Source organism: Struthio camelus, chromosome 1 (assembly GCF_040807025.1).
Source record: "Struthio camelus isolate bStrCam1 chromosome 1, bStrCam1.hap1, whole genome shotgun sequence".
Lineage (NCBI taxonomy): Eukaryota > Metazoa > Chordata > Aves > Struthioniformes > Struthionidae > Struthio > Struthio camelus.
The window spans coordinates 148,795,720-148,823,386 of NC_090942.1; the positions used below are offsets into that span (position 1 = coordinate 148,795,720).

Consider the following 27,667-nt stretch of genomic DNA (forward strand, 5'->3'; position numbering starts at 1 on the left):
GAAAAACAGAGCGCCTTCCCCGGACTGACAGCAGATCCTCCTCGCTATCAAGACACTTTGGTCTGCTGGAGGGAACTGGGCAACGTCGAGCCTCATCTGAGTTACCACAGAGGAGCGAACCACTCTTCTGGGCTGTGACATCCTGAGCGATCGCACCTCTGTGGCAGCGCTTCTGACACAACCGACGCTTCCTCGAAGGGCCGCAGCGGTAGGGCTGCACGGCCACTGCCAGCCCCGACACCTGCAGCCCCCCCCCCCCCCCGGCAACCCGCCCCGCCCCCGCGCTGCCCCTCAGCCGCAGCCCGCCACCGGGCACCAGCCAACGGCAGGGCTCGCGCCGCCCCGCTCACGTGACTACAAACGGCTTCTCCCCGCCCTCGCCTCTTCCCGCCGCGCGCATGCGCGCCCGCCCGCCCTGACCACGGCGGGCCGGGGCAGGGTCTCGCGAGAGGCCGTTAGGAAGCGGCGCGCGCGGGGCGGCGGGCGGCTGCGCGCGCGCCGGCGGCTCTAGCGCGCCCCCCGCTGGGCCGCTGCCCCAGCGGCGCTGCCATGGCGGTGCCGGGACCGCGGAGCCGCTTCGAGCAGGAGCAGGAGCGGGACGTCCGCGCGCTGGTGCGCCGCGTGACCGGCCTGCCGGAGGAGGAGCTCGGCGGCGGCCGGTTCCAGATGGCGCTGAATTTCGCTTGGTCCAACTTCAGGTCAGCGCCCGCCGCTGCGAGAGCCCCTGCGGCCCTCCCCGCCCCCCTCCCCGGCGCACCGGCCGTTGTGGCTGCGCCCGGCCCTTGCCCCGCGCCGGCCTCTGCCCGCTGCCGCCCAGGAGGGAAGGAGCGGCTCTGGGGCCCGGCGCCTCTCGTAGCGGGGCGGTCGGGTGCGGCCTGCCTGGGCTCCGCTGTCGCCTGGCAGCGGGGAGGGTGTTTGGTGGCCGCTGCGCTGCGGCAGTGCCCGGCCGTGGCTGCCTTAACGGGTGTCCAGGATGGCACTGGAGACCGCTTGCAAGCCCTTATCGGAGGGTCGCTGCCTATTGCTCCGGCACTTTTCAGTCCCAGTCTGTCAGGGTTTTTCTCTCGATACTTAAAAAGGGGCCTTTTTAGCATTCTCACCGAGCCGTCCAAAAACTCATGTCTGTCGAACAGAAAATAAAGGAATAGTCGTTATGCCTAAGAGCAAATAAACAGAACTCCACCAAATCGAGATATAGCGCCTGGCCAAGAATACTGCTTTTGAAGGATATCAGTCTGCAAAGACAGATCTGTTTGATGGCATTTAAGCTTACCATAACTACAGTCACCGTTAGCCAGTAATAAAATTAAAGGGATACAGTTACCATACGTTACACTATCTGAAATGTTCTTCTTGAGCTTGCACACACTGTTTTTTTCAGTTATTGTAATTATTGTACCAAGCATCTGCTGGCAGTTTTCGCATAAACTGTTTCCCATTCCCCTTACTGTCAGTTAATTGCTGCCTCTACAGAGCCTTATGTAGTTGCTTGACTTCATGCTCATCGAATTAACATCAATGGTATTTTCATGTCTCATGCCGCTTTAATGCGGTTTTTAGGTGAGCAGCGACATTTACTGCATTGCAGCACTGAGTAGGATTGTGAAACCTATACCTATTATAGACTCAAATAAGACTACTTTACGTAAAACGATAAATAAATATGCGTTGGTCAGTGGCTGGTGTGAGTCTGCGATGTGACAGAGCTGAGTGTCACCCATAGCTGGCATTTTGACAAGTTCAACACTTGGCTAAATATTGAGGGAGGCTAGTGGTGTTCATTGGGAAAGTAGGAATATGGTATTGCAGCTGCTGTCTCACTGTATTTCTTGTATTTACCAGACATATTTTGATTTAATGCATCATAGAATTATATTTGCTGGGTTTGTAGATGCATCAGAATAGTTGCTTGTAGTAGTAGTTATCCTGAGTCTGCAGTTTTGTAATGGTGGCAGGGTTTCTTGAGCTTGATTAAATAAGCCATCGTCTGTCACCTAACTTTACGCTTCTCCCTCTGTTTCAGTGACACAGTTGCTTGTGTTGCTATGTGGTCTTTCCAATTGGGGAAGTGGTGGGTTATTTTTTGAAAAACAACCTGGCAGGGAAAACAGAGGGGACAATGAAGGGTTGACAACAAACAGTTTGGAGTGGGAATATTGGGAAGAGGAACGTGTTTGTGCTGGTATTGCTGTCCAAAAAACCAAGAACTTCAGCCAGAAATCTCGTGTTTCCAACTCATGCACCCTTAGATAACAGTATAAATTCTTTTTCGTTTCGAGTTTGTGAAACGTGTGATTTGTATTATTAGATTCAGTGACATTTCTATACTGTGGTTCTCAGATTCATCTAATTCTTTCCATGCAGTATATTAGTCCTTTTCTATTGATGATTCTCTGACCTTGCCTAAAAAAAATTGAAATACTTTTTTTTTTGTGTTAGAGTCATTAGTTAAAGTGTTAAACAATACTAGGCTAAAGTTACTAATAACTTCCCTTTAGCTTAATGGTTTTCCCTTTCAATGCAGCTTTCCTTTGGTCATCTTTCTGGTCTATTTTTATATATCTTCCAGCTCTTGTACTTATCACCATTTTCCAGTTGAGCTAATGATTTCCTGTGTAAGCTAATGTGCTGAAACAGATGCGATACGCTGTATTTTCTTAGCTTCAATATCAGCTACCCAGTTAATGTCACATTTTATTGTGCTTTCCATTTACTTTAATCTCTTAGTTATTCTTTCCAACATTTATTCCAAAGCCTTACACGCAGCTGAAGTCAGACTAAAGGGGTAGTAGTTAACCAAGTTGTTTTTCTATTTCTTAAATACAGGCATGTCTCTATCCTCCAGTGAAGCTTATTAAAAATCCTTGCTACTTGGCTTGCAGTGTCATTTTCTAGTTCATTTCTTTGACACTGAGATGATTGCCTCTCCAAATTTAGTCCATTAAACTTAGCTTTTGCTCCCTGTTCAGATGCAGTAGTTTTCTTTTTCATCTGTTGCTCGTAGAACAAGGTGATAGCAATTATATGCAGTTGTTACTGGAAGCTGAGGCAAAATGCTCAGTTGACTTTGAGGGCTACATATGGAGAATCTTGAATCTTGATCTAATTCAGATTGCTGTCATATCACGTTTCCAGGTTTTTCTCCATGTATAACTGAAGAGCCTTTTTCCTATTCTAATTTCCTTTGTAAAGTCTAACTTACTTTTCATCAGTCCTAACATGTGCTACTTTCTGTAGTTCATCCTTCGTTATTTTACTTGGGCTCTCTTTTGTTGTTCTTTCTGGCACTCTCCTTTACTATTTTCAAAGCATTTTCATTTGGTTTTAGAGGCCTTTCGATGCAGATATTTTCCCTGTGCTTGTGATGCCAGTCCCAGGTGATTTTTCTGCCTTCAACATGGATCCCTGACAAACATGTTCTTGAGCTCCTCACTCTGGTTAACTTAACTGACCAGTTACTTTACTTGCTTAGTCTGCTGCTACAGTAGTATTTTTCCATTCAGTTTAAACTGCTGGTCGAATGTAACTTACGTACGTTTTTCCATCTGTAAAGTCAATTGTGGTTAATCCTCCTTGAGATAAGAGGCAGAGAGATTAAATTGTGTTGCTGTTTAATGATGTTGCTGAATTAATCATGCGCTGTTAACCAGAAAACATATTAAACTGGTGATGATGTCACTATATGTTTAAATCAGCTTTATTTTTTTCCTCACTTAAGTTCTCTTTTCAAGTATTTTCTAACACAGATTTCTCACACAGATTTCACCGATTTCTTGATGTGAACAGTCACAAAATAGAGAGGACGATAGATGGGTAGGTTTTATGTTCATGGATTAATAATAGATTAATTATCTTTTTTGAAGTATTTGTTGATACAATTTTTTTTATTAGAATACATGAAAAATTGGTAGTTCATTCTGACCTTGGAAAAGCTGCAAGCTGGAGAAGATTAACACACAAATTTCTGAACTCACCACTCCCAGGCATTGAAGAAACAAAGGTATGTATGCTTTTCTTTTCTCTCTCTCTCTCTCTCTTTTTTTTTTTTTTTTTAAGTCCCTTTTTCCAGTGCTCTTGCGTTTATACTGACGATGGAGACTTCTAGAGCGATGTTGTATTGGAAATTACAGATGATTTTGCCAGTGGGGTTTGCAGTTGCGAAAGGTTCTCAGGGTTGTATTCAGTAGTTATCCATTTATTTTAGAGATGTGTTTCTTGTCTTTTCAGGGTTTCAGTAGGCACTGTTTCATGACTTAAGTTACATCTTATTGCAGAGGTGAAGTTTTATGAGATGAACTGTGTACAAATGTAACCAGATTCCTCTCTATTCTAAAACGGTGGCTAGCTGAGCAGAAATTCTTATTTTTTGCTTAGATTTTTTTTTACCCTAAGTCAGGTGATGCATCGGGGCATTTTAGTTTTAGCATATTTCCAAATGGAGCGCTCTTACGCTGTAGCTTTATTATTTAGACTATGTATATGTTTCCTCTTTGATGCATTCTGAATCAAATCAGTTTAGGGCATTGGATGGATGGAAACAGCAAAGGGTAACTCACTTGGACACTTTCACTATGTTTCCAGTTTGGCAGTGTCATATGTGTTTGGCCTTTGAAAACTGAAAGTTCCTGCTGTTGCAAATCGTGATTTGACTAGTGCTAATGTCATTCTTTAATAGGGCTGCTTGTTCTGGCTTGTAGCCCGATTCTACTTCTCTTTGAACTGATGCTTACTTTTCTTTGGATTATTTTTAGTTTTCCTTTAATTTGTCAGGAGAAACCCAAGAACCCCCAATGGCTTTTACATCCTGCATTGTTATAGTGTACTGTGGAGACTTTTGATTAAGTAGCTCTGGTTGTGCTTGTTGTGGGAGCCAAGTCAAAACACTCTCAAAACCCCCAAACAAGCACTTTATACTTGAATGTTGCAAATATCCTGAGAATTGGAACAGCCTTTTTCCTTTAAAAATGCAATTGGAGTATAGTCTTTCAGATTTGAGACATTAAGCTACATTTAGGTTTTAGCAATGGCATGTAGCTGGAAAGACTGAGTATCTGAGTTTTATAATTGGTAACGGAACCTCAGCTTACATGTGTGATTCTGTCAACAACCTACTGGTGTTCTTTGACAAACTCTTGTAGAGTCAGGAGTGTTCAGTAGGAACATAATATTGAAAAATATATACTCAGTGGACTATATGCTGCTTTATCAAAAATTTACTTGATACAAAGCTCTTTAGGATCTCATTCCCAAAGAGCTTTGTAAGTATTTTTCTTTTTAAGTCAAAATATATAGGATATAGACAGCGGAATCTGCATGTGTCCAGACATGACATGGCCTGCTAAAGTACTGTGGAAAGTCAGACTCAAGCTGAAGAAAGATGTTACTTTGATTAAAAAAAAAAAATTGTTGTGCTCTAAGGAGATGCTAGGAAACAGACTGTGGCACAAATCTCTGCAGCATACCCATCTTGGTAACAGTATTCTAGCGAGACTGAAGGCATTTGTTTCACAGCTGCGGTAGTGTGCGGTATCAGCGTTAAAGATGCATCTTTAATACTTTGTGTAGGTTTTCAGGTGAAGGAAGATACATGAACGTGACATTCAAACTTAGCAAATTTAGCCAAGTGGAAAGAGTTTTAGCCAACTTTGTTTTAGCTTTTGTTTGACGTAGCAAGCCATATGAATAGGGGAACTAAGGATCTGATTTCCTGCAGGCCCGTTTCCTCTTTTCTTTCTCGGTTACGTTAAGGTAGCTTTCCATTATCCCTTGTCCCCTGGTGACTTTTTACCTCCACCATACTTCTGGGTTCCTCTTAGCTCTTCCATATCCTCTTATTATCAGCTCAGCAAGAGGCAGGTTATGCTATGGCTGATTTTGAAGTCTTTGAATATCGGTTGGCTAGTTAGCAGACCTAAGGAAACAGATAACAACTGATCTGATGTTGCAGATTTTTTTTCTTAGTTTGAGACTGAGGAATGGGAGTTAATGTTGAGCATTCCTACATATAATTGACTTTGTTTGTTCCGAACTAAAATCTTTTAAGCCACTTACTAACTTGCTTCTTTTACGTGTTTTAAAGACAGATACACACTACTCCATACTGTCTCTTCTGTTGTGTTTATCTGATTCTCCATCCAACAACAACTATGTGGAAAAACCAAGAGACAAAGAAGTGGGTAAGTTTACAAGATTTTTCTGTTGCTACTGGTACAATCAGTTAACAAAATCTGATAAAGACATTTTTCCTCTCCATTTTTATTATCTCCTTCGCTTCAGGGTGCTTTATTGATTCTCTTTATGATTTATACACTTAAAACACCCTGCAAATTTTTTGTACTCCCATTTTTGTTACATCAGCTAACGAAATTTTCTGGCCAACAAAGTTTCTTGATAATGCTGTTTGACTTGTACTGCTATCATTTACTGAAATTCTTCACCTGTTCAGTAGCGCTTACAAGCGCAAAGACAGCTGGTTTCTATCCTCAGCAGCTATCTTGCACCTCAACAGGGGATCTATTGAAACAGCTTTAGTAATGTAAATTGCTGCGTTCTCTGTGTAGTCCGGAAAGGTCAGTACCTTGAAGGCTTCCAGAGGGAGATCCCGCTTGCCTAATTTAGAAAAGAGGACTGTTTCACTCAGTGCCTAAAAAAAGAAAAAACTAGGCTTGTGCTTGAGTTTGAGAGGATGCCATCCCCCGTTTGTTTGCAGTGTTGTATCATAGACTGAAAGAAGAATATTTCAGACTAACCTAAAGAAAATCTTGCATCTTAAGATTCCTTTTTGAGTGATCTCTGCACATTCCCTCGGCGGTGTTTTGAATGCACTTTCAGCCCATTCCAGGAATGTGAATATGAAGAGGTTATCTCAAACAGCACTAATTACAGTTGAGTAAACTTCATGTTTAAGATATAATATATTGTAAGTTTGATTGTTATTTTAAAGTGTTACACATAGCATCATGGATGTGTGGTGTCTTTTCTGGAGAATAAGCCAATCCTTGCTTTGTTTTGTTTACAGTCCAGGATCCTTATGCATATGTAAACTATATGTTCAGAATGTTTCTGCTGAGCTAAATGATACTAGTCATAGTAGAGTAGTATGTTGCATCCTTGCATGTTTTTCCAGGATTGAAGCCTAGGGTAGTATAACATAATACAGGCTAATATGCTGATGACTCCATACATTGCATATTTTGAATGTATAAGCAACAAAAGTGAAAATTAATAAGGAATGCACAGTCACCATTTACATTTCATGTGCAAAGTGTACAGCTTCGTTAAAGGAACAGTGGCATAACCTTAAGTGGCAGAGAATGCCTTTTATTGTAAAGATGTAGAGTAACAAGATATTTTTAGCTCTGGAAATGTCTTTAGAGGAAAAGGAAATTAGAGTTAAATGAGACTGAGTATTTTCGTATTTATGCTCCTCTTAGAAAAGGAAGAAGAATTTGACTGGGGAAAGTATTTGAGGGAAGGAGAAGAAATTTACTTTGGCCCTGGCGTAGATACACCGGTAAGTAATTTCTTAAGGTGAAAGAAAATAGCTGTATATATTGGTTCAAAGCATGTTACAGACCTGACTGAGTTCTCCTGGTCTGTTTACTCTGTTATGTTGATCCTCCTAGGATTCCCTAATATGTTGCTTATTTCCTTAATACCAGGAAAGACACGCAGACCCAAACGGGAATAATAGTAATACAAAGCGCTTTTGTTCTTCACCATGTTTTAACTTGACAGGTTCTGTAGCCTGACCCCAACCTGCCCCTAATCAGAAGTTCTTGTATTTCTGTGATTGTTTCCAGTTCTCTCGTTTCTCCACTTGAACACGCTTCCGCTCCCGAGTTCTAATTCACTTGAAAGGTTTGGAGAAAAAAAATGTGTTCCTCTGGCAGACAGCGTATACCATTCTAACCTCTTTCCTACTTAGTAGCTGAATGGTGAGATTACTGATTATTCTCCCCGTTCTAAACGGCTCTGATAAATTTTTAGCCTTGAAGTAGGATGCATAATGACAAAAGGAGATTAAGAAGATAAGATTTCAAAGTACAAACTTCACTGTATCAGCTAAAGTTAATAGAATATGTGTAGATTTCCCAGATAATCATAACACATGATTCTGAAAACTTTGCAAAACAAATAAATTAGCAGCCTGTTAATACTGTGGGAACTTATCAGTATGGCAGTATGTAAGGCGTTGTGGAAGTTCAGGAGTTTAAATTGTATTTTTGAACCTCAGAAGGAGAAATTGTACTGAAAACTTGGAACAGCACACTGATCTCATCAGAGCCTCATATATTATGTGAATATGTACTTTTGAAATATATTTAAAAAATTCAGTAGCTTATGTTTTATTCTACACCTAAATCTAGTTTTGCTAAATCCTTTTCAGATAAATACAAATGCTCTTGCTCCAAAAACTTGCAATTTTAGTGTTTTACTTACCTTTAACCAGTTCAGTCCCTGGTAGACAGTAATGTTAGTCTTAATTTCATGAATTGCCTTTACAGGAGAGAAAAGCTGAGCTTTTCAGTCAGTAGGAACTGAATATAGATCTGTTAGACTGCATTGAGACATACTGGATTTTGTTACATTGCATAGGACTGGTCTGAAGAAAGTGAAGAAGAGGAAGACGCTCAGCCTTTGAGTAGGGAGGACTCAGGTATCCAAGTAGACAGGACACCTTTAGAAGATCAAGATCCAAACAAGAAAACAGTACCTAATGTTTCCTGGAAAGGTTAGAATTTTCTTCTGAGAGTTTGCAAGAGCTGTCACTTTTAAATGTAATCATACATACTCAAATTTTAGCAGCCTAATGCTGCTTTATTTATTATTTTTTTACTGAAGTATTATGTTCTTAGACCTGTAGTTATGGTTTAAAGATGTGCCTTACTGTTCAGTACCGCTTGTTTAATTTTTAGCAGTAAGAAAGCAGAAGTGTGGAAGGCTTGGTCTGATTTCTGTTGAAATAAATGGAGAAGACTTCTATTTATTTCTGGAAACAAACCTCAGTGGTGAAAAGTGTGCGTTGATATTCCAGTGCAGGAATAAAAACATATTCAGTAAATGTAACGTAGTTGTATGGATCTCTTTATCATTAAATATCAGAATAATGAAATAAAATTGAAGTGATGAGGAACAGTTGAACAAGTTCTGTATATGAAACTTTTTTTAAAAAAAATGCTTTTATATAATTAAAACACTAGTGGCTGACTTTTGAATAGCTTCAGACACTGTTAACTAGCTGTATATTTTTGAATAGGATAGTGCAGGCTAACAGAGACCTTAGAAGAAGACAGCATGAATCAGATATATGGTACAAGAAGCAGCTAGCTAACTGGTAAAGCAGCTAGCTTTCTTGGTAATCATGTGTAAGGAAAAAAAAACCTTTTTTGGTAATGGCCTGAATGCATAATAGAAAGCAACATGCTGACAAAGTCAGTGATATTTGGCAATTTATTTTTAAGCCACTTTTATTTTGTATATATTGTTTGAGAATTGCCTGAAATAGAAGCACGTTCCTGGAGGAAGAACTGAAATCTAAATGCATCTCCAAGTTTATTTTTTTCAGGATTTGAGAAACCTTTAGGAGATGGGGCATTTCCATGTAAATTAATTTGTTCATGGTATTACCATGCATGTGAGTGCAATAAAATGTAAATAGTTGTAAAACCTGATTTATTTGAAAGGTTCTGTATTTCTGCAGGTGAGCAGATAAGCTCATTAACAACTTCTTCCTGTGTTTTATAAGTATTTCCTAAATAAATAAAAATACCTCAGTGACTATCACATATTTTCACAGTCGGTGAACCTGATGCTCGCAGCTGGCTGGAACAGCATGTAGTTCCTCAATACTGGACAGGAAGAACTCCTCGCTTTTCGCACAGTCTGCACTTGCATTCCAACCTAGCTGCAGTCTGGTAAGAAAACAAGATCACTTATGCATTCTTACCAGTATTATATAATGCTAAATGATGACTTTATTGACTGTCTTAATACTGTGTTATAAAGCTAGTATAGTTATTATGGATTTAGTAAAAACAGAATGTAGAGTTAAATGGGTACGAATGGAAAAGATTAGCAAGCAAGAGTTATATCTTCTACTAACAGCTGCTTTTTTAATAGTTTTCATTATGTTTGAGGGAGAGAGAGTTCCTTGTTTCAAGAAGCAAATCTTTCTCAGTGATGAGTTTTATTTAGGTTAACCCTTCTAAAAATCTCTGCGGATCTAATATAGATGTGTTGGAAGTAGTACTGAAAATAAAGAATTTCCTAAAATTTAACTTTTTAGTTTATTTTTTGGTATTTCCCTTATGAAGTTAGATTTAAACACAGATTTTATGTGGAGAAGGTGCATACAGAAGTACATCACCACAATCCCCTGTGGTGCTGGAAGGAAAAAGGGAAGCAGGCTTAATAAAAAAAAAACAAACCTGTCCGTTTCTTTCTGTTTCCCCCATTCTGAAGTATCAGTACTGTGCTAATACGGTTCTTCAGATTTTTGATTCCTTAATTTAATGAATTTCTTAATGTTAAGAGTAAATATGCTTTCGAGTCAGATAGTTACCTAGCTAGTTATGAACCAAAATTTACAGGAAATATTAGGAAATCAGTAACAAATAAAGCTATGCTGTTTCTGTTGTGAGTTCCAACTTGTGTTAGCAGATATATGGTGTAACTAGTAGTACTTAATTTGGATTGTTTGAATTTTGAATGTGGTAACATAACTATTGCCACTGATGATATAAATGAGTCAAAATACTACAAAAGCACATAATCATTGTGTACTTTGCCAAAACATTAAAAATACTGTGGAAGGTTTACGAAGAATTGTGCAACACAGCATCATGAGGAAGAGTTTCCATTCCTTGGGCAGACTTTTGGAATAAGGTGTGAATTTGCTGATAATGTTTTGGCAAATTCATATTTTATTTTTAAGCTTAATATTCTGAACAGAGTTACTGTAACTTTTTGCAGTATTGAATATGACATACTAAATAATCAAGGGTCAAAGAATTAAAATTTGCTACTTAACTGCTTGTCACGCTGTGTATGACTAGATGAAATTTGAATGCTTTTTCCGTACTATTTTGCTTAACCATGCAAAAGCAAACTCTGTTCTTGTTTATATTTTTCAAACACCTCCATGATCCATTGGAGCTACTCAGGTGTAAGTAGTGGAAAACTGAGCCTTACAGACACATGGAAGTGAGTCAGTTGTGATTTCAACTGTTAAATTGCTTTTCATTTTCCTTTTCTAAGGGATCACCACTTGTACACCAGTAATCCTTTATATGTGCCAGAAGAAAGAACGTTAGTCACTGAAACTCAGGTTATACGGGAAACTCTTTGGTAAGCAGAAATGTCAAAAAAAAGCTTGCATTTTAACTTTTATTTTAGTATCTTCAGTCAAGGAGGTGATAGAAAAGAAATTTATCATGGAAGTCATATTTGAGGAACGGATTATTACTGATCTGTCTTTAGTTTGCACCATTGCTGATATTAAAGATGCTAATATGTGCTTAATTGTTCAGGTTCACAAAGAAGAATATAGTTTACTGCTGCTTGCGTGTATTGATTCTTCAGGTCCAACTGTTAAGAAGAGCCATTTTGTTCTTATCTTGCCCCTATGGATTTTTTAAAAGGTGTCCAATTTTGAAAAGTGGTTTTGAATCACCCCGTCTTGTGAAATTATCTCAACTGGAAAGGAACTTTTGGAGGTTTTTGCCTGCTGCCTGTGTTTTATTGTTTTTTGTTCTAGCAGCAGCTTACAGTGCCAATAGCATCATAGGTGGTCCTCTTTTATTTGAAGAAAAGAAACTTTTAGACAAGCAAGAGCTAATTCTTCTATTAATTGTATAATTAGGATGAGTCCATTAAGGCGGAAAAATTTATTACTCCTTTTGTTTCTTTTCCAGGTTACTGTCAGGAGTGAAAAAACTTTTTATATTTCAACTGAATGATGGAAAAGTGGCTGTGCGGAATGATATTATTGTAACTCATTTAACCCATGTAAGTTGTTTTGATGAATCTCAGCTGAATGTGTCTGCCACCAGAAAGATGTCTTTTGTGAATAGGCAGTTAAACTTCTTGTGGAAAACTGATGTTTCTGTAGTTGTTCTTAAGTTGATCGAAACACATTTGATTTAATAAAACGGAATGGTCTGTTCCCATATGTGAGAATATAATTAAGTGATAGACATAGCAAAATTGTATTATATTTAAGTTCAAAGAAAATAGAAATATTTTGTGATTTTATTTTTAGGTTTTATAAAATAAACATTTTCATTAGATGATTCTAAAAATAATTTTTTTCTAGAATTGCCTAAGATCTGTATTGGAGCAGATAGCAGCATATGGTCAAGTTGTGTTCAGACTACAGAAGTTTATTGACGAAGTGATGGGACACAGCCCGGAAAACATAATGCATGGAACCGTTTCTACTCCAAAGAAAACTACCGAAGCCCCTTTCAGAACCTACCAAGCTTTTATGTGGGCCTTGTACAAATATTTTATTAGCTTTAAAGAAGAACTTACTGAAATTGAAAAATGCATTATCAACAAAGGTACAGTGCAAGGGAAATTTTACAGAAGGGAGCCAGACAAATTTTTACAAGAGGGAAGCATGCAAGACATTACGCAAATTTTGAAACTGTGAAAGATGCTGTGCTACGTTTTAAAAATTCATGAATTGCATTGCCACAGTTTTGTTTTCTGTTAGATATTATCTTTTTTTATGTCTTTTTTTTTTTCCCCAGATAAAACAGTCACGCTTTCAATAGTAATGGATAAGTTGTCTCCCCGACTGGCACAGCTGAAGGTACTTCACAAAGTCTTCAGCACAGGAGTAGCAGAAGTGCCTCCTGACACTAGAAATGTTGTACGAGCATCTCATCTGCTTAATACTCTCTACAAAGCTATTCTTGAATATGACAGCGTTGGAGAAGCATCTGAGCAAACGGTAGGGGAAATCAAGTCTTCTTTAATAGCACACACAGTAGAATACTTGATGAGTAAAATTTCTCTAGGATATGGTGACCGAGTACGCTAGCCTTCAGCTAGTTGATTGAAGGCTGAGAACAAATTGGATTGCCATAAATGAATTGCTGTATTTTGACGTGAGTTATTTGTACCTTAACTTAACCTGGACGAGATTAGATTGCAAGGAGATCAACAGGAGTTAGGCCTGGAGGGGGGAGCCTCTGTGGGGAATCAGAGGCAAGAGGGCTTTTATAAAAGAGAAGGCTTTTAAATAGCTCTTTTGCTATTTGCGTGGGTGCATAATTGAATTAATGCTGAAATGTATTTTTGTTTTTACAGTTGCCTGTTGATTTTTCTAGTGAAAATAGAGTAAATGTCATCTTGTCCTCCTGTTTTTCAGTTGTCTACATTATGAAACCACAGAATGTTCTATGACTAACACTTTCTGTTTAAGAGATGTAAGAGTGAAAATAAGGGATGTTGCTATTGGGACTGATTGCGATGAAAAAAGTAATAGAGAGAAGCATGCACAATGTGCGCTGTAATTTTTAGTTCAACATTTTATCTTTAAAAAATTTTTTAAGTATAGTTAGTGCATCTTCTAAATTATTTTTGCACAAATAACAGATAAGGCTTTGCTGTATTTCATCTAATAGTTTAAAAAAAAAAGAAAAAGCCACTTTTTTTTTTTTTTTTTTTTTTTTAAATTCAGGTGTCCCTTCTGTTCTCTCTCTGGGTTGAAACTGTGAGGCCATATTTACAGACAGTGGATGAGTGGATAGTCCATGGTAATTTGTTTGATCCTGCAAAGGAATTTATCATTCAGAGGTAGGGACAGTGGTACTGGACAAACGAGATGCCGTGCAAGTGTGAGCGTAACAGTTGCTGCAGAACCTAGGAAGTAAATAGTGACAATGAAAGCAGGCTTTCATGTTAGTTGTTTTATTTAAGTAGAATTAATTTCTTAATCATTCTCTTATGACTTGTCTCAGCCTGTTAAGGAAATTGCATTAGATACTGATCCCTATCAGATGTTATTTTGGAATAGAAATCAGCTGTTTCTAGCTTTCCTATCTATAATATGGAATCAGCTGTCCGACTCTGTGAGCTGACTTTTTTAAAAGCTATTAATCACTTTTTAAAAAATCTAGATACTTGTAAAAATTCTAAAATGTACTTTTCAGTTCTGTTATTAATCTATAGTTGATATAAATCAGATGCTATTTAGAATTAAACACTTACTGCTTCTGACTTGCAGTACCAGTTAATAGCGTATTCAATTACATGCACCCATCCTAAATAATATTTAAGTCTGTTAATTTCTACGTAACTTACATTTTTCTGGTTGCTTTTTTGACAGGTTGAAATGGAAAATGACTGTAAAACTATTAGAATTTTGTCTCATACCTATAAATTAGTGTTCCCCCCCCCATCTACAATATTTAATTGAACCTCCATTTGTTAGGACATGTAAAAGTGAGCAGGTAGTAAGAGATACTCTGATACTATACTCTAAGAGATACTCTAATACTATAGTAATGAGTCCTTAATTATTGAGATCTTTATCATCCGTGTTGTATGCTACTTGATTTGCTTTCCTTGGTTCTATAGTCGTGTTTTCAGTATTGCGAACAAGTGTGATTTCAGCTTATATTTATAGTTGAGCTTAATTGTAACTATCTAATTTAGGTTACTTTACAACTAATTTCAAAGACCAAACAATATATCTGATATAAACAGCACAAAAGAGCAAAGTGAATTAAAAGTTCGCTTTTCACCTAATTCAGAAATTTTCTGCTTTCCTGGTAGTATTTTCTTCACTGTGGTTTTGGTTTACTGAATAAATCGAAGTCAGTCACGAATCATTTTGTTATTAAGGATGAGCGGCCCTCTGCATAATAAACTTCTTGCATAAATTTAGTTTTTATTAGTCTATTTTTCCTTATTTTGGGGTTTGCTTGGTTATACAGTTGTCTTTATCTACGGTGAGCTGATTCTTTATCCTGCGAAAACTGTCCACCATTCTGGAGGTGTCTAGATAGTTTGATATGTGAATGAGCTTATTTTTCTATAATTTTGAAAGTGCTTTTTGATTAGTCTAAATTAAAGGCAGAGTATAAGAAAAATGATGATTTATATTTTCAGGTAAGGAAGACTTATCTTTCAAAAATAAAAATACTCAACAGCTTTCTTACTTCTTTGTAGAAACAAAAATGTCCCAGTTAATCACAGAGATTTTTGGTATGCTACCTACACGTTATATAGTGTGTCAGAAAAGACAGAGAATGAAGAGAAGATGAGTGATAATGCCAGTGCCAGTTCTGGCAGTGATCAGGCCCCTTCAAGCAGGCAACATACAATGGTCTCTTTTCTGAAACCAGTTCTAAAGCAAATCATCATGGCTGGAAAATCCATGCAGTTGTTGAAGAATCTTCAATGCAAAGATGGTTCTCCTCAGCAAGCCGCGTCGAGAGGTGAGATGTCAGTTTCTGTAATACCAGTCCTTAGGGTACCTTAGGTCCAGACATAGTTTGTGCCTTGATGTTTCTGTGTTTTTAGAATAATACGCTCTCCTAATTACGCTTCAGTAGTATGATGTGTAAGTTCACACCTGACTGAAAACAGTTACTTTTCCAATGCAAACAAGTGACAAGAACAGAGTGAATAAAGGTTGAATATTCACTTCAGTTGTTAGTGGTCTGATTTGTTAAGTTGTTCTTAAACTGTGTTTTATTATGCTTGCAAAACATTTTCCATCTGTTATGAGACAAATGAAAACAGTTTATATGTTCAAACCGTAGTACTTTTTGATTTTAATAAGTAGTTGTTTTCCACTAGTAAGTGGTTGAATAATTTTGAGGCAGCATGTAGGACCGCTCAAGAAAGCTTACTGATAATTAGATAAAAAATCTTGACATTTTTATAAATAAGAATATTTAGGGTACTTACCTTGAACAATAGTAAAACATAGAACAGTGTGATTAATTGTTGTTTTCTGTTTTTTTCATAGGAGACAAAATCAATTTTTTGGTTTTGCTATTTCTTTATGCTTAGAGGTGGAGCAATTTGAATTATTTTGGAATCGCTCTAGGCTTGTTTCCCCATTTGGTTTGAGATTATAATCTATTCTAGTGAAAACTGCAGGGCTGTTTCAGGTGTGAAGAATTAATTGCCTTTGCACCTGAAGGAGGAAGTTTTCTAACATTTTCTGAAATATTTTATATTTCAGATACCTATTCAGCAATGCATTTGGACATATGCCTGTTTTTAAGTACTGGGCTATCCCTACTGATTTAGCAGTGCTTCGTTTATGTACTTGAGTACTTGGCTAAATAGTGGCCTAAATGTAGTTTGTTTAAAACATATCAAGTAAATGTTAGACTGTACAGTTCTGTTACAGTTCTCATGATGTTTTTTCTTAGAACAAATCTTACCATTAAATGTGTTACCAATTCAGATGCTGAGAGAAAGAGTTTGTATACGCTGTTCCTGGAATCAGTGCAATCTCGCCTGCGGCATGGAGAGGAATCTATTCCGGATATTATTACGGAGCAGCAGGCTACAAAGCAGAGTCTGATAAAGATGCAGTCTATAGCAGAAAGACACTTAGAACTGGATGACGTCCATGACCCACTGCTGGCTATTAATTTTGCGAGGTAAATGAATGACGAGCGATCTCACTGATGTGTTATGGAAATCAATATTCTGCTTGGTGACATTCTGTGGACTGAATTTTTGTTGCTGCTGCTTAAAACAAGCAAGCACAGAGTAAAGAGCAGCACAACCAGTGACAAGAGCTGAGCAAACACTAACTTGTGCTAATTTAAAAAAAAAAATCAGTAAAGAATTCTTTGCAAATTCCTGCTAGTAACATCCTTTAGCGTAGAAAATGGAATGGTCTTTATCATAAAGGTTTTTATCAAATAAAGTGTGTTTTAATAGTGAATGCTGTTGTAAAATTTAAACTTTTTGAAATGCTTGCTTGGGATTGTATAAAATGTCTTTGATTTATACGAAGTATATTATTTGAAAAATGCAGCTTCAGTTGTGCTTAAATGCCTTCATATTAGTTGCATAAACATTCTTCATTATGAAGGTAAGCAGTTGTGGAGGTTATAAATGTTTTGAGAATTAGCAGTAACTCTAAAAATCTTACTTAGTTACCAATAAGGAATAGGCACTTATTTTTTTTCCTGAACACCAGTTTGGAATCTGAGTCTTTTCAGTTTCTCAAAAATGTTGGTGATCGAGTAGTGCCTTTTGGCTTACAATTGTAGTTAAAGGTTTTTATTGTAAAGGTTAAATTCTACACAACTAAAATCAAAATGTTTTTCCTAGAATATGCCTAAAGGCACCATTTGTTGCAAAGAAATTGTAATTAATAGTAGATAAAACCGCTTCCCTTGTTGGTTAAGACTTTTCTGTTTGTTAAAGTTGATAGCATGTTTAGTTCAGTGAAGGACTCATTCAGCCTGTCAAGGCAGTACTTGCTCTGAAGTGATAAAAACTGGGCTTGCTCTTATAACGGATTAAGCTACTGAGTAGCTTTATACAAGTTATAGTAATTTTGTCCTTTCTATGACAAAATAATTAAGCTTACCAAATGTGGAATGGCCACAGATACTCTCTTCCCAAGGTATACTATTACAGATAATATATGAATCCATATTTAAGGTGCCTTAAATTCGACTTTTTTCTTTTTCTTTTTTTTTTTTTTTTGCCTTTTTTCTGTTATTTGTTCTTCTTCTCAGAAGTTCATCTCGGCAGTGTTTTGTTAATGCACGATATAGTCTTAAAAGATCCTATGATAAAGGGTTTATTTATTAAGCTGTATAGTGTTGGAGCTTGGTATTATTTTTCAGAAGTATTCCTTGAGCGACTGAGTGATTACAGCATGTCATCCTTTTTCAGTATCCTTATGCTTGGTCATACAAAAACAACGTGGATGATAACTTGATAGACTCGTCCCGTTATGAAACTAACTACTAATGAATTAAGAGTGCTATAGTTGTGGAACAGCTTTTATTACTTCGGCAACTTTTTAGACATTTAGACATTACTGCGTGCAATTTTCTGCATGTTTTAGAGCAAAAGATCAAAGTTTGGTTAAAAACTTTGAAGGTATGACATCTTTCTTTTATGCATTGTATGAATTAAATACCTTCTCTGCTAAGTTGTGACTGTGTTTTGTTTTGAAGATTATATTTGGAACAAAGTGACTTTCATGAGAAGTTTACTGGTGGGGATGTTTGTGTGGATAGATCCTCAGAATCGGTGACCTGCCAGACTTTTGAACTGACACTGAGGTCTTGCCTTTATCCTCACATAGACAAACAATACTTGGAATGTTGTGGTAATCTAATGCAAACTTTAAAGAAGGATTATAGGTAAGAAATTAACTGATTTTCCTTTAAAAAATAATAATTACCAGTGATATGCCATATAATAAAAGCAGGAATTTTCTTTTAGAGATTGTTATTGAAAAACTTCAAAAGTATGTTGTGTTGCTACTCCAACTCGATAAAACAATGGCAAAAACATTAAAGAAAAAGGAGGAAAACAATACGATAAGAGTCCTAGGGGAAGCCTTGGTCCAGGTTAAATCAGGAGTAAAGTTATCATCTGTTCTCAGTGGATGTCCAATAGGGAAATTGTTTCAGACAATTTTTTTTTAAATAGTCTTGTCGTTTGAAACTGCAAGAGAAATTCCAAGAAGCCAGAATTATTTATTTTAAAGGTGAGATTTCACTGTGATCCTGTAAAATGTATAATACACAAAACGGTATTATGAATTTTTTTTTTATTATACAGAGTAAAACAGCCCATTCCTTTTACTTTCTAGGTTGTCATAAAGTCACCCATTCCTTTTACTTTCTAGGTTGTCATAAAGTCACCATGCTTTTAATCTGCCTAAAGTACTAGTGCCATGTTATGGAAGAACTGCACATACTTAATGTATCTGTGTTCATGGTTTTTGTGACGGATGAGGAAGTAGTTTTCTTCCTACTTTATCAGAGGAAGAATCAATATCATTTTCTGGGGCTCCGTATTAAAGTCCTTACTTACACAGAAATCGCCGTGAAGTTACACCTCCTTTCCTAAGTTGTATTTAGAGACGGGGACAGGATTTCTCACTTCTAAGCTATTTTTGTGAATTGCCCAACCCAGAAGATGGCTGAATCCCCTAAGTAGTTCTGTTGAAGTTAGGGGGGGCTCTCAGGCTTACGGCAAAACATGGGTTGATTATTTTGTTTTATCTGAACATATGTGGAGTCTTATCTGAAGGATAAACAAAGGATTCAGTGTAGGCTTCATTGTCTAGCCTGTTCAGTTTTGAGATCTTGTAATGAAGAGACGTCAAGTTTTGTTTTTGCATTTGTTGCATTTGATTACCGTTGTATGAAGAAGATTTAGGAAATGTCTGTATTTTTGTTCCCTGTTTAGGCTAGTAGAGTACTTGCAGGCAATGAGGAACTTTTTCTTACTTGAAGCTGGAGATACTATGTATGATTTCTACACATCCATTTTTGACAAAATTAGGGAAAAGGAAACTTGGCAGAATGTTGCTTTTTTAAACGTTCAACTTCAAGAAGCAGTTGGGCAACGCTATCCAGAGGATAGTTCAAGGTAAAATACAAAATCCTGCAAAATACAATGTAGTTACTGTTTCCTTCACAGTTAGCTCTGTTAATATGCTTGTATAGTGCAATACTAATTCTTGCATATTCACTATAAGAATCTCTTTTAATGAAATTTTGAACCTTTGTAATCTTTTCTACCCTCCTCTACCAGATTAAATCTGACAGTTGATATTTCACCGTGAGCAATTAAAAATCTTTAAGGAAGGTAACCACTAATTGAAAACAGGTTATCACCAATAATCTTTACTTAGGTTTTCTATACTTGTTTCTTTACTTAGATTGTCTATATCATTTGAAAATGTTGATACAGCGAAGAAGAAACTCCCTGTCCACACCTTAGATGGTTTGACATTGAGTTATAAGGTAAGAGTGTAATTACAAGTTATTGCTGCTGTTTTAGAACAGATTTGAAATGTTTTATTAAAGTTAAGTAACTTTTCTCTCTTGATTGTCCTCCCTTCGTTTAGGTTCCCTGGCCTGTGGACATAGTTATAAGCTTAGAGTGCCAAAAAATTTACAATCAAGTTTTTCTGCTCTTACTACAGATAAAGTGGGCCAAGTACAGCCTAGATGTTTTACGATTTGATGGTAAGAAACTGCTTGAATGACAGATATTCTAAAATCTTCGTTTGTAGTCTAAGGTTATATATATATATAGTCTGCTGATTTCTACAGTAAGTAGCATATAAAACGGTTAGGATTCTGACTTGTTCTGTGAAATAAATCTGCTTCTCCATTAGCTGTCAAAATCAGGTACATTAAGCAGGGCATTTCTTAGGTGTCTTTTAAACCTTAAGATCAACACTGTTTATCCGTGCATTCCCATTATCTCTTTGATTCTAGTTAATTACTAGAAACTTGCTATTTCGTTCTTCAGACCTTGTCGTTGAAAGAAGGTCTGTCCATCACGCCTTAGTGTTTTGCATCATTTATAGCCCACGATTTTACAAGAATATTTTGAAAACAAATTAGGAAAACAGTTCAAAAATATACTCCAGCTGAGATCAAAACATTAAGATGGATTGTTCAGAATACATACTTTAGGTGAGAATTTAAACATTTGGGGATTCTAGAAAGAGAACTCTTAGTATCTCTGTCCACTGGTTTGATATTTATACTATTCCTCTGCCATATGAAATGAATATGGACACTTCAAGTCCTAAAAAATAAAGTAGGAAGTAGCTTCATTTCAATGTAGGTTTTTTTTAATCCTTTCACATAATCTGTAACTCTTATATAGCATTTCCTGTTCAAGTATTTGTCAAATTGCCTTGTACATATATTGTCAAACTATTTCAGTATCTCATCCGTACATTTTAATAAATCGTCTGAATTAATAAACTGATGTAAGCTTTTTCTTTTGTGCAGAATAAGAAATGAATTTCAAATTTAAGTAACATTTTAGCTACATTTTTTTCATATACGTTGCATTTTAATACCTTTTCCTTTTCTTTTTTAGAGCTGCTCTGTGCTGCGGAAAACCCACAGGTTAAGGAAGGAACTTTATTAGAACAAGGAACGCTTCCTCTGTTCGGATCGCAAACAGAGTGTATAAAACAACAAATACATCGCATGTTCCTCTTAAGAGTGAAACTTATGCATTTTGTTAACAGCCTGCACAACTATATCATGACGAGGGTCTGTCTTATAACGTAATTTCATTCCCGCTAAGAACTTATAACCACAAATGCAATTTAATTTAAAACAGTCTGGACCAAATAGATGCAAACAAAAAGCAGAATCTTCGTCTAATGCCCAATCTACAGAGTGAATTTGAGCTAAAAATACTTGTCAGTTTTAATTCAGACATCTTAAGTCAGTAAATCAAAAAATATTTTAGAAGTTCTACATGCATATTATTGATCTGTGGATACTAATAATTCTTTTCTTTTTGGCTGTTTCTCCCAGTGCTATGAGATTAAGACATTATCATGCCAAAATAGGTTTCTGTAAGCTTTTATTCTCTTAAGAGCTATTGTGGTGGTATAAGTGTTAGTACAGACGTTTTATTTCTTTACATGGATCCTTCTCAGAAATCGCAAGCGATCAGATCCAAAAGTTGATACTTATTAAATAATAAGGTAACACCTACAGATTTATAGCAGCTTTCTTATTGCCTTTTCTTGAACCTAATAAAAGAATTAGTTACGTTAATATGTTGCTCTTTTTAGAAGAGAAGTTGGTGGATGTTCTTTTGTCGTGATAGAATTTTACATTTCTGTATCCTGAGAGAAGATCTGTGTTCTATTTCTAGTTCAAATCTGCTGAATCCTAAAATGTCTCCAGTGAAATTAATGTGCTCTGAATCAACTCTTGCAGAAATAGTATAATGTGTCCAATGTGAGGTGGTAGCATCCCTATTTACATGAAGAACGTCACTGATCAGTTTAAAAGAGTTCAAAGCTGTGCTATATTGATGGTAGCGGAAGGCTGAGTCTGAAAACTGAGACTGGGAAAGGAAGAGTGAACTAACTGAGCACTCTTTTAGGCTCCAGAAAAAGTCTTGAAAGAGAGCCATCAGGACTGGTGTACAACGTGGAATTTAATAACTATATACTCTTTTCTTTCTTTAAGATTCTTCACAGTACAGGCCTGGAGTTTCAGCATCAGGTAGAAGAAGCCAAAGATTTAGATCAGTTGATAAAAATTCATTACAGATATCTATCGACTATCCATGATCGCTGCCTATTGAGAGAAAAGGTGGGTAAAAAAAATTGAATAATTGATATATTGAGTTTAGCAGTATAGAAACTAATTTGGTACTGATTAGGCTGTCTATTTTGCTGTTCCTGCATAGCAGTACATAGGTACTCTTGAGGAAACAGTGACTTTTCCAGAGTTAGCATTGAGATTCACTTTACCTTGCAAGTCTTACCGCAGTTCTGTGAAAAAGAGGATAAACTGAAATTATTTATATCAGATTTTACATGATTAATTTGTTTTTAAGAGATGCGGGAATTTGAACAAACTGATATTTGGAAATAAAATGATTATATGTTATCCGTAATAGCTCTGCTTTGTTGGCGCTTTGGATACCTGCGTAGCGTTGTAGGCTTTTATCCCAAATATTCTCTGTGCTAGTCCTTATCAAAAGAGTCAACCATCGAATTAATCAGAGCGCAAGTGCAGTTACAAAACCCTTTTTGAATTTAGAATCACGTTATACTTAAGCGATTGTTTTTACAGATGAGATTAAATGGCTATAAAATAATGCAGCTTAATAATGAAAATGATTATGATTAACAATAAATTCTTGACTTTTACTTCTTTTAATTGTTATTTTAGGTGAGCTTTGTGAAAGAAGCTATAACGAAAGTGTTAAATTTAGTATTGATGTTTGCAGATCGTTGGCAGGCTGGTTTAGGGGCTTGGAAGTAAGTATATGTACCTACAATTCTGTATTGTCATAACTTCAAAGCTCTGAGCTATGAATATGTTTTTGAGATTTTTTTTTGGTGTGTGAAAAAACAGGACTTTGCTGAGTGTTTAATAGCAGATTCCAGAGACTAAATAGTATTTCTTAACCAAAGTGAAATTTATTTTAGGTAGAACTTAACAAGTTTCATGCACTTGTGTCAGTGTATAATAAGTATTTTCTAGTGGAAAAGGGTGGCCAATATGTAACTTCCACGTTTCTGAAAAGATTCTAGAGCTTAGCGACAGGGAGGAATTTCTTTTCTTTTGTGTCTGTTAGTAGTGGTAAAACAAGAGATTCACAGATTGGGTTTGTAATAATGTTTCCTCGCCGTGATTTAAAATTGTAGGCAGGTCGATCCTGGCATTCATTAATTGGTTTGCGAAAAGTGGAATTCTCTAGCTTGGCTTTCATTCTAGGAGGCAGGGAAGTGCAGAACATACGTTTTTGTTTTTCTTATTTCTTAATGTGGATAATCCAAATCATAAAGCCTTTGTCAAATCTTAAGGTAGAAACATGAAGCTGTTGAAGCCTGTGAAAGTTCATCCATTGACTTGGGTGGAGTCAGGATTTTCACGTAGAATGTTTGACTCCCTTTGCTCAAATGCTAGGATTTTGTATTTTTGGTAAAATTGGAAGCTATTTTATTTGTCCTTTCCCGTAATACCTAATCTGTAGAAACAACAGACAGCTGTCATAGCTGTTTTTTTAAAATGATGTGGGCTTGCTTAAGGGCTATGATTGAAGTTAGAAACCCAACTGTAATTTCCCAGATAAGGTTAACGTGTTGCTCTGTGAATCAGCTGTCCTTCTCTAGGCCATTCTCTAGGCTAGACTAAAAAAAAAAAAAAACTGAAGGTTTTTTTGCATGTAAAACCTGCTGCTCAAATGGTGAATGACAGTGAGCAGGTCTCCAAGGCTATGTCTAAGAGTCTAGGAGGGAGTTGTGGCCCTGAAGCCACCTGGCATGGATTGGCTCACATCCACTTTATTTGGAAGTAAATCCTTTTGGCGCAGACTGACCCTGTTTATACTATATAGGACTTGAACCTTGGTCTTCTGTGGCACTAGGAAATTACTGTTTTGGGGTGCTTTTCCAGTTCTCAAATATGTCTGAAATATTTGTGAAGGCTGTGTTATAGACTGTCGTAGCAGCGTTTATACAGCCTGAAATTACATCAGAGGTTGCGTGCCCTCAGATGTGGCAGGACAGCCAGAGTCAGGAGTTACACCTGATGTAGCCTCATCTGTATTGTCTTTTGGGAGAGGAGAAAAAGGGAAGAAGTGATTAGCACGAACTATCCCATCTTGTTTCTCTAGTGAAAGCGAGTTGGCACAGTCCAAAATGGAGCTCAAGAGTCAGTGAATAAGCAAGTCATGTGATGATTAGGGGTCCAGTGCTTGCTCCTCTTCTTGTCCCTGTTTTATTTATTAGTGCAGATTTACCTCAAGGAGCTCTGAAGCAATAGGCACCAGAAATGACTATCTTAAGACATAAAACTACATGGGAATAATAGTTCTCGTCACTTGGAACCACACGGTTCCTCCTCCTAACTGTGCAGTTACTAAGTGTACTTCTATTTAACTGTTTCTTAGGATGGAATCCATAGAGAAGATGGAATCTGATTTTAAAAACTGTCACATGTTTCTTGTAACTATTCTAAACAAAGCTGTCTGTAGAGGCTCTTTTCCTCATTGTAAGTATATAAGGGTTTTCATATACCTACACTTACTGGAACACAAGCCTTATAGGAGTGTGTTTATGTTAATCCATTTTAATGTTTGTCAGTACATCTTAAAGAATCTCATTTTTTAAAAAGACTAATTGATATATTCGCAAACATGAAGCTTTATTTACCTCTTAGTAAGTTAACTCCATCACTTTTTAGATTATTTGTGCCATACTTTTTTTTTTATGGAGAGTTATCTATGGTTCATCTGTCTGCTTGAGGAGTGGATGACTAATGCAGCCAATAAAATGACAAGTAGTTTTTCTGAACAAGTACATGAAACTAAATTCTGTCTAGAATTCATTAGCTTGAAGTGCTGTTTTGTTTTTATAACGCTCCCTATTCCTATAGGGCATAGAAAAGCATTCTTCTTGTTGTTGGCTGACAGCTGTGATATATCAATAACATCTAGAATTTTAATAACGGTAAATATTATGATATTTCAGCTGAAATTGTCCAGAGTTCTTGGCTCTGCCCTTCTGCTGGAGGTTACTACCTCAATAGCAGAAACAGCAGAAGAGGGCATGTCTGTGCTCTTACTTGCAGCCTGCTATATTAGCTTAAATTGCTAATGAGTGGCACTTTGAGCAAAGGTGGCAAATTCTGAATGGGGTTAGCTGGGACTTACAATATGTGTGTGTTCTCCTCTTTCTGCTTTGAGAGCAGTAATCTCCAACAGGAAGTAAGATGGACTTATAGAAGAGATAATATCTCAAATCACTGTTATTCAGTCTACAAGAATCATCTGTGAGTGTGGCTTACTTACCACATGTGAAAAAAAAACCCTCAAGATTATTCCTTTTTTTCCATTTACTCCTTTCACACAAAGGAGCTCAGTTCTTATCAGTTCTTATCAGTTATCCCTTAGTTATTTCAGGCAGCGAGGGAAATGGTGAAGTGTTGTCAGAAATGTCAGAGATTCGTAAAATACCTGACAGCCTTTAAAACTTAGATTTTACAATTTAAATAATAAAAGGCTATCTTCCTTTTAAAGTACAAAATTGCATGCTGCAATGAATTTTTGCAGGCTGATGAAAAGGTAAATATTAACAGTTTTTCCTTTTTTTTTTTTTTTTTTTTTTTTTTTAAATGATTTCGTTCACAGTGGAATCTTTAGCTTTGTCACTGATGGCTGGCATGGAACAAAGTTAACCCCTGAATGAGTTGAGTTACTAAGGAACTTAAAGCAGCATTTACTTTCTACTTTTTGTTTAAAAAAAAAAAAGCATTTTACACTGTTTTGAAATGTGTATAACTAAGTGACACAACTTGGAGTGGTGTGAAATATTTTAATATGTAAATGATGTACAGGCATTTAAGTGCATTGGTAGTAGCTGTTTTTTTCTGTGTATATGTTTTGATATCAAAAATCATGTGCAGTGTAAAAATACATGCTGTGATTCAAAAATATGTAAAATGTTTTTCATCTTGTGAAAAGGGATTTTTTTCATTATGAGTAATTGCTGATGATTTACAGTTTCCATTAGTTTTGCAGCTTTGTATAGGCCACGCAATAGTGTGAAGTGGTGTGACTCAATTCTTACTGTTACCTGAACGACTGGTTTGAGTTCATCCTTGCTTTTTTTGTCTAAAAGAGAATGAGAAGCTTCATTTTATTTGCTTAATGGTTCTTAAGAACTCTCTGGGCACAATTCTTATTGTTATGATAAGCTGATGTAAAAATACATCAATAACTTACCAAAATGGATTATTGCAGACCATAAAATACCAATATTTCTGCTGTAAAATGATCAAATGCCTACTAAAATGCCTAAACTCTTGTCAGTTTAAGCAGGATCGGGAACACAACGTGTAATGTATTAATTTTAACTACTGGATTATTGAGATATTTCAGAGGTGGTCAGACATGGCCTGACCCTTCTCCTGCTTCTAAACTACTGCAACCAAACCTTTCATCAGTGTGCTTCTAATAGGTAATCTCATGTAGAGAGGTAGGTCATAATACTGAAGAGGCTATACGTTCGGAAAAGTAAATGCAGAGCTTGTTCACATGAGATAGCATGCCCTGTCTCCTCCCCACTGAAAATCGTCTATAGTTCTGGGGTCAGTAAACCTGCATAAAAAAAGAGAATCGTAGCTCTTTTCCTCTTTATTTAATGGAATAAATAAATTTGATAATTGTCATCTTGCTGTTGTGCATGTGTTTCTGCTGAAATTTAGTTGGGAACTGATGAAAACTTTTGAAATGTTTCTGCTACGTGAGTGGAATATATTACTGCCAGCTGCGAAACTTTGTGTCTCACATTTTGAAACTGTTTTGTACAGCTGTGTGCCAGTAATTACTTTCTATGAAAATGAATGTTGGGATTCTCAAATGATCTCAGGAGGTTCTTCCAACTTACATACTTTAAAGCTTTTTCAAGAAAACAAAAAATATTTTTTAAAAAAATGTACAGCACTGGGAAACTTCCTACTGTGCTGCAGCATGTTCCTTTTTTTTGACTGAGTGAAGATTTTGTTTTAGAGAACACTGTATTTATATAATCCTCTGCTAACACAAGACGTAATTTTCCAAATGGATGCTTTGAGAGATAGATGGACTGCTACAAGAGTAATTATACTTTCAGTTTACCGTAGCTGCTTTTTGTTGAGATTCCATGTTATTTATAACATGTATAGGCAATGTATGTTCTTCATTAAATGCTTCTTGCTCATTCAGTTCAAAACTAATAGTTTTAAAAGGCATACATGTGCTTTGAGTATACGTATAAATTCTGCACAAGGTGCTTCTAAAAATCTAACAAGTGGTTGCTTTTTTTTTTTTCTTTCCCTTCTCCTCCTTTCTATACAGCAGTTACCTTTATCTTCAGTGAAGTTACTGCTCTTGATAAACCTGCTTTGGGTAATATTAGCTAGGTAAGAAAATCCTTCATGCTGGAAAC

General features: G+C 36.7%; 1 protein-coding gene across 2 annotated transcripts; it reads left to right on the forward strand.

Annotated features, from left to right (window-relative positions):
- The first annotated feature begins 431 nt into the window (after window positions 1–431).
- Window positions 432–26,909, forward strand: TUBGCP5 (tubulin gamma complex component 5). 2 transcript variants are annotated; one of them, XM_068923091.1, is made up of 24 exons: window positions 432–698; window positions 3,760–3,813; window positions 3,892–4,000; window positions 6,080–6,176; window positions 6,774–6,884; window positions 7,434–7,513; window positions 8,599–8,734; window positions 9,800–9,917; window positions 11,260–11,349; window positions 11,916–12,009; window positions 12,317–12,563; window positions 12,756–12,958; window positions 13,691–13,806; window positions 15,184–15,452; window positions 16,436–16,634; window positions 18,177–18,365; window positions 19,423–19,605; window positions 19,898–19,982; window positions 20,087–20,207; window positions 21,079–21,257; window positions 22,194–22,319; window positions 22,905–22,993; window positions 24,631–24,731; window positions 25,870–26,909. In XM_068923091.1, exons 1-24 carry the CDS (start codon window positions 550–552, stop codon window positions 25,914–25,916), a joined length of 3,192 nt encoding a protein of 1,063 aa, XP_068779192.1. In that variant the 5' UTR covers window positions 432–549; the 3' UTR covers window positions 25,917–26,909. The 2 variants fall into 2 exon arrangements, with proteins under 2 accessions (XP_068779192.1, XP_068779201.1); XM_068923100.1 differs by lacking the exon at window positions 6,774–6,884 and having other exon boundaries at window positions 442–698.
- The last annotated feature ends 758 nt before the right edge of the window (window positions 26,910–27,667 follow it).

What these genes read in the sequence shown, in the direction of transcription:
- TUBGCP5 (XM_068923091.1), top strand. Translation starts at nt 550, where the DNA reads ATGGCGGTGCCGGGACCGCGGAGCCGCTTCGAGCAGGAGCAGGAGCGG. An exon ending in CAGGCATTGAAGAAACAAAG is followed by an intron (nt 4,001 to 6,079) that starts GTATGTATGCTT and finishes CGTGTTTTAAAG; the next exon opens with ACAGATACACACTACTCCAT. An exon ending in TAGAGGCTCTTTTCCTCATT is followed by an intron (nt 24,732 to 25,869) that starts GTAAGTATATAA and finishes TTTCGTTCACAG; the next exon opens with TGGAATCTTTAGCTTTGTCA.